The sequence below is a fragment of the Charadrius vociferus genome, unplaced genomic scaffold (genome assembly GCF_000708025.1).
Source record: "Charadrius vociferus isolate BGI_N301 unplaced genomic scaffold, ASM70802v2 scaffold532, whole genome shotgun sequence".
Lineage (NCBI taxonomy): Eukaryota > Metazoa > Chordata > Aves > Charadriiformes > Charadriidae > Charadrius > Charadrius vociferus.
In genome coordinates this window covers 562,222-568,980 of record NW_009647271.1, presented here as the reverse complement: position 1 = coordinate 568,980, position 6,759 = coordinate 562,222, and the positions used below count along the sequence as shown (strand labels likewise).

At 51.2% G+C, this 6,759-nt stretch overlaps 1 protein-coding gene across 1 annotated transcript in view; it reads left to right on the top strand.

The window, feature by feature from the left end:
• Positions 1–6,759, top strand: part of STX8 (syntaxin 8) — a 109,481-nt gene that overhangs the window by 74,796 nt on the left and 27,926 nt on the right. The window contains exon 7 of the mRNA XM_009880018.1: positions 3,402–3,503. Coding sequence (XP_009878320.1) covers positions 3,402–3,503 — 102 coding nt within the window. The remainder of the gene's footprint in view (positions 1–3,401; positions 3,504–6,759) is intronic.

The window sequence follows — 6,759 nt, the reverse complement described above, 5'->3', positions numbered from 1 at the left end:
AGGGTGGTGGTGGGTGTAGAGGGGTGGATGGATGGATGGTGCTGTGCAGGGTGGTGGTGGGTATAGAGGGATGGATGGATGGTACTGTGCAGGGTGGTGGTGGGTGTAGAGGGATGGATGGATGGTTCTGTGCAGGGTGGTGGTGAGTGTAGAGAGGTGGATGGATGGTTCTGTGCAGGGTGGTGGTGGGTATAGAGGGATGGATGGATGGATGGTTCTGTGTAGGGTGGTGGTGGGTGTAGAGGGGTGGATGGATGGATGGTTCTGTGTAGGGTGGTGGTGGGTGTAGAGGGGTGGATGGATGGTTCTGTGCAGGGTGGTGGTGGGTATAGAGGGATGGATGGATGGATGGTGCTGTGCAGGGTGTTGGTGGGTGTAGAGGGATGGATGGATGGTACTGTGCAGGGTGTTGATGGTGTTGGTGGGTGTAGAGGGGTGGATAGATGGTGCTGTGCAGGGTGTTGGTGGTCGCAAGAGTGCCCTGGCCTGAGGAACCTGCTGGTCCAGGCTTCTGATTCAACTGGTGGTGGGGTAAGAACCCCTCTGTGCTTTCTCCCCGTGCCAGCCCCAGCGCTGTGGTGGAGGGGAAGACGCTGCTCAGACCTCCTGGTTGTGCCATGAGCACCCCAACACTTCTCCTGGTCTTAACCGCACGTTACTTGTTGAGCTCTGGGCTACATGCTTGGTGAAGTGGCCCTCTCCCCTGAACCCTGACCGTGTCTGGAGTCACATGGGTGTGAAGAAACGCTCCTCCCAAGCTGTAATGTCCCGTTCTCTCGTTCAGAAACGGCTTCTGCAGTTTGGTTTGACAGAGGAATGGCTCGTGCAGGGGGATGGGAAAGGAGAGGCTCCGGACATAATCCCAATTGCAGTGCCTTGGGCTTTGAAATGATGACAGAAAATTTTCCTGCTCGCATTTGTTCTCATTTAGCTACAGCTTGTTCACCAGGATGTTTTTCAAGGAGGGTCTGGTCAGTGTTGGCAGAGGAAAGCCTCCTATTTCCCAAGCGTGCTTATCACTTTGTCCTTGACAACGATGGGAACTTTCGGCACTTTTTTTTTTTTTTTTTAACTTTTTTTTTTTCATTTAGAGGCAAACATGAGAAAGGCTGCCTTTGCCGGCAGCATTGTGCTGGTTTTCCTGTGTGCTGAATCACGCAAGACAGATAAAAGTTTCCCCAAAATGTTGTTGCCTTTGCAGATGTCGGACCTGGGAAAGTTGGGTGGGAGGGGGGAAGAGAGCTAATATCTGAACTGCGCACCGAACAAAACTCGCAGTTGGAATAAAGTACCTGCCATCGCTTGGGAAAACGTGTTTTGGTGTGGGATGAACAATAAAATCTTGAGTATTATAAACGAGTTCAGAAATATGGGAGTTTGTGGCTGGAATAGAGCAGTGTTGGTGGGGTGATGCTGCTTAACCCCGGGAGCGGTGAAGGGTTCAGATCTATAGGGTAAACCGGAGGCTGCGCAGACAGAAGCAGTTGATGTTTGCCCTCTGCCCTCCCTTCGTGGGGATACGTAGATGGTTGAGCTGAGGAACATGAATCAGGAGCTCACGTTTTAAGATAGATGTGTATTTTCAAAGTACCGGATTTTTTAGATGCTGATATCATTTTACATAGGGGTTTGCTGGAGATGACGCATTAGAAGGATGGTGCTTCAATCTCCCAACGCTCCGGGAGAGTAAAACCTCTGTGCTCCGTGTGCCTTTGAAAATTTCCTTTGTTCTGCAGAACTTTGATTATCTTATATTTGGGTTTTGTTACCCGTATGTACGATCAAACTGGTTTACCCCTGTTGTCTTGAGCAATGCTTGTTTCTTGCCAAGATTTGAGGACGTAAGCCCCCTGCGTAGCTAACATCTCGTGCTGCGGGAAGGTGGATTTTGGAGGAACCCGTTCCCTTTCAAGCGCCGGTACAAATCTGACGGCCCCCACAGGCGTACGGGTGGTCTTGAGAAGCTGCAAGAACTAATGTTGTGTATTGGCACTGCCTCTGTGAGCGCGAGGTTTTCTTCTAGGGTCACAGGGAAGTTTTGGAAGTACGAGGAGTGCCCTCTTTAGTGTCACTCCCTTGTTCCTAGTAGAAATATTTGGGAAATCCCTTATTTGAAGGAATACAGTCAAACCAATAAAGGCTAATTAGTAAGAGCCTTGTCCTGTTGGTGGGACTTACTCTTTTTAACACTCAACCAACCCACGTACGGGGTTAGGATGCATAAAAAGGAACAGAATATTAGTGAGTCTCGCGAACTGAAAGCTGTGCCCTCTTAACTTTTGCGTAGGGCGCGTTAAAGCAGGACGTTTCGGCAGAGACGCGGCGCGAGGGTCTGGCGGGGCACGAGCGAGCTCTCAGGCCTGGCACGGCCGCTGTCCCCGACCCGCTCTCGAAAGGCAGATGAGATTTATTAAGACAGCGATCGATAGCGGGGAAAGTGCTAGAAGCGGAACCAGAGCAAGATGCTTTGCGGTAGCGTTCAGGTTTTGGCTGCTCTCCTCCTCCTGATTTATCATGCGCCCTTCCTGCCTGCGGAGCAGAAAGCCGCTCAGACACGGTGCGTTCGTACTCCCGGCGAGAAGCGCTGGCTGCGTGTTTCAAGAAAATTAGAGCGGAACAGTCAGCGAGAAGGAAATTTGGTGCCTGAATGCGGCTTTTAATTCTCGGTGTTAAAACAACCCCAACCCAACGACCGCCCAGTCTCGGTGTAAGCCTCCGACCTGCTCCGATTTCCCCGACAAAAAACACAGTCATCAGTTGTGTGAGGTTGCGGAAGGGCTGGCTTGAAATTTTCCTTTCCCCTCTATTTAAAAATAGCTGTAGGAGAAGTTTTGCTCGCTTTCCTTGTCCCAGAGGATGGTTCGGGCTGCGGGCAGAACTGCCGCCCGGGCATCTCCGTAACTGAACCAAGGAGGGACTTTCACTGTGTGGTTGCTTGGTTGGGACCGCAAAAACCGCTCTCAAAAGCATTTGTGAAGCAATTAGGAAGATTCTGCATGTATTTTAATGACTGTGTAACGGCCAAGTGTTGAGATGCCCCATTCCAGGGACTGAAATTTCAGATTTCCTGTAGCGTGTGCACTAATTCTCTTACTTTGGCTGGTGTTTTGTGTCTACCGTGATCTTCTACTTGGTGGCTACCTAGACCGATCCTGCTCTTTCAGGCTGTAATTTTCCCCTCACTCTTCCAGCGGAGGAGTGCACTGAATCTGAAATGGAAGTCTCTTGGGTAGCATTTCCCAGGATTTGGACATTTCAGTGCCTGTGGAGCACTGGTCTGTCATTCTGGAAGACAGGAGGATGCAGCTGGTTTCCATTTTGGAGTCTCCAGTGGGCACGTGCTTGTTGCGCGGTGATGCTGCGGGGTGCCGAGACTGACGCTCATATTTCTCTTTCCCCAGAGATCATCGACGACCTCACGAACCTGGTTGAAAACACAGATGACAAGCTTCGCAACCAGACGCGGCACGTGAAGATGGTGGACAAGAAATCGACGTCCTGTGGTAGGAAATGGCTTGGGCACAAATCCTGCGCTGTTATTAAATGATGAGAAAGTAGCTCAGCCCTCAGAGGCTGTGCGCAACGTGCTCCCCCCGAGGACAACTTCTCTTAGAAGTTTTAAAAAAACCAAACCAAAACAACAAACCTCTCCAAACATCTTCAGCTGATGTTGCAGGTTTGACTCGCTGCGTTTGCTGGCGTGTTGATAGAGTTCGTTTCCTTAAGCCATTTGACTCCAGCATTGCACAATATTCTGGTTGGAAATTGTTGAACTGTAGGAAATTAGAGCGGTGCGTGTTAATTAGCTTGAAAAAAATAAAAAAACTTGCTAGCTACCGGCTCGCACAAAGCGGTCACAGCGGGGAGTGATGCCGCAGGGACATTTCTGGTGGTGTCCTGCAGGAATGTGTTCTCGACCAGCTGGTGTTCGCCGGGCATGAAATCCTCGCTGGTGACTCTTCAAGCTACGTGCAGGCTGGGAAAGCTAAATTAATCTCTCTTTCCATCCAGGTAAAGAGAGGTTATATGTCTCAGGTGTATAGGTTTCCTCTATAGGGGGAGGGTTTGATAGCAGTGACTGCGAGAAGATGCTGTGGGTGATGGCAGAAAATGTCCTTATGTTGGGAGGATGAGTGACTGGGGATGAAGTCCATGGTGGCGGTGGGACGCTTCCAGAAGGACCGTGTGCGGTTCTGGTGTCTGTGGCTCATTTGTGCTGTACTAGAAGACTCAAAATCCTAACAAGAATAATTTATGCTCTGTAGGAGTTTGATTTATAGGCCAAAGTTAATGAAATTTGGCTTATGTAGTTTAGTAAAGAGAAAGTTGAGAGCTGACTTGGACACATACCTGTTTCTGGCTGCTGGGGGAACTTTTCTTCTGTAGAGTGATGATCTAGCAGGAAAAGCGACGAAGCTTAGATGGCAGTGAGACGTTTTTCAAGCGCTGAGGATATATTTCAAGGATTTCTTTAGATCTCCATCAGCAGTAATTTCTTGGAAGCTTGGTTGATATAGGGCGATGAAAATCCGTGGCTTCTTCTGGAGGTTAAAGTTGACTTGTCAGAGGGGTTTGTCTCCGATTTCTCTCATACCAACTAGTGGCAGAATTAAAGGTGTGACTGCAGAGTTCACAACTGACTTTTTTATTTTATGTCTTTAATGTTGGCGCAAGATGGATTTAATCTAAAAATATAATTGCGCTTGAACGATGCTGGGTACCCCCGTGTGCCTTTGCAGTCTCCCCTCGATTCCTGCCGTTGCGTTTCCTGCAGGAGCACAGGGAAGCGCGGCGCCGAATGCCTGCGCGGGGCGGGCGGCGCATCCCGCTTCACACGGGGCGGTTTCCCCTTCCGGAGGTATTTCTCCCCCCTTTTTAGGTTCCTCACGTGAAAACAGCCCCCAGAGAAAGCTGATGGATAACGAGCTGGGTCCCACGCTGGCTGCGCTGGGGAGTTTGGGGGGAGGAGGAGGAGGAGGAGGAAGAGGAGGAGGAGGATGGGAGAGGCGAAGGCTGGGAGCATGCGGGGCTGGATTCCTCGGGGGTGACCTCTCTCACCCTTTCCACATTGAAAAACATGTTTCTGCAAGGGGTGGTGAGAAGCGCTGCCTGGCGGTGCCCGGTCCCTCTGCTCCAATAGGACGTCCCGGGTTTGCATAACAATTTGGGCATATGGAAACACGATATTGCCTCAGATAGCCGTCCTACTCGGCCTAAGCCGGAGTTTTAGAACAATAACGCCGGGGGGTGCAGCCTTTAGTGGCGTTCTTCCCGTCCCTTTTCCACCCTTACCCTGGCACTGAAAGTTCACTGGGATATTAAGATCAGAAAAACCCTCCGCATCCGTACGATTATTCCTCGAACAAAGCCAGGCACTGGGAAAACTGGCACCTGCTAGGTAATTTTTTCAGGGTTGTTTTTTTTTTTTTTCCCCCACCCCCCCTCCAACATTTCATTGAAATTGATAAAAACTTCAGTAACTCTTTGGATTCGGTGCTGATACTTTAGATGGAAACCAGGGCGAAGTGCTCCGTCGTCTTTCCCCCTTGCCCATCCCTTCGTTCCCCGGGATGCGGAGGTTTTCCCGGAGGCAGCCTCCGCGCTGGCCCGGCATGTGCCTGTTGCCGTGGTTTGGCCTCATTTTTGAAATCTTAATGTCTTTTTATTTTTCTGATGAAAAAATGCCCGTCCTGGAGCCCGCCGGCTGTGGATACCCGCGGAGCAGCCTGGCGTGAATAGTGGAATAATCACCCTTTTACGAGCAGGAATGTAACGCGGTGATGGGTGTGTCTTTGTTAGCAGCCAGTGTAATAATGAAATCAAAGTATTGCTGATGAAATCCAACTTTAATCAATATTTCAACGTCTTGCTCTCATGCAAACATCGTTTCAGGCTTTGGAGGTTGTTCCCGGCGTGAGTTACGCCGCCGGTCCCGGGGTGCGGGTATGGCTGAGTGCGGAGAGCGGCCGCTGCACCCCCGGCCGTCCTCGCTCCTGGCGGAAACCTTCAGGTTGTTTCGGGTGGGTTGTTTCATTCGCAGCTTATTTTCAATGCCATTTTTCTTGCTGACTCAAGAGCTGTTGACAATCCCACCCCTCGCTTCTGCCCAGCGCAGGCTGTCCCGCTCGGAACCCGTCTCCCTTGGTGGCCCCGGGCAGCCCCACGCTGGTGGCACTGGGAACTCCCAGGGATTGCAGCGGAAGAATAACCATGGGATATACTCCGCTCTGCTGCATTTATGAAATTATTGTTGAAAATCATCAGTCAGAGCAAATGTCTGCAGGCTGCTTGGCATTCTTTTATTTCTTTTCAGTGTATGCTGGGCATTTAGGAGGGATGTCGGAACGTATATATTTCTTAGATTTCCCAAGCACAACTCCAGACTGGGTGGGGAATGGCTGGAGAGCAGCCCTGAGGAGAAGGACCTGGGGGTGCTGATGGATGAGAAGCTCAACCTGAGCCGGCAGTGTGCGATCGCAGCCCAGAACACCAACCGCATCCCGGGCTGCATCAGAAGAAGTGTGGCCAGCAGGGCGAGGGGGGGATTCTGCCCCTCTACTCTGCTCTGGGGAGACCCCACCTGGAGTACTGCCTCCAGCTCTGGAGCCCCCAACGGCAGAAGGACATGGACCTGTTGGAGTGGGGCCAGAGGAGGCCCCGGAGATGCTGGGAGGGCTGGAGCCCCTCTGCTGGGAGGACAGGCTGGGAGAGTTGGGGGGGTTCAGCCTGGAGAAGAGAAGGCAAAAAAGGGGAGACCTC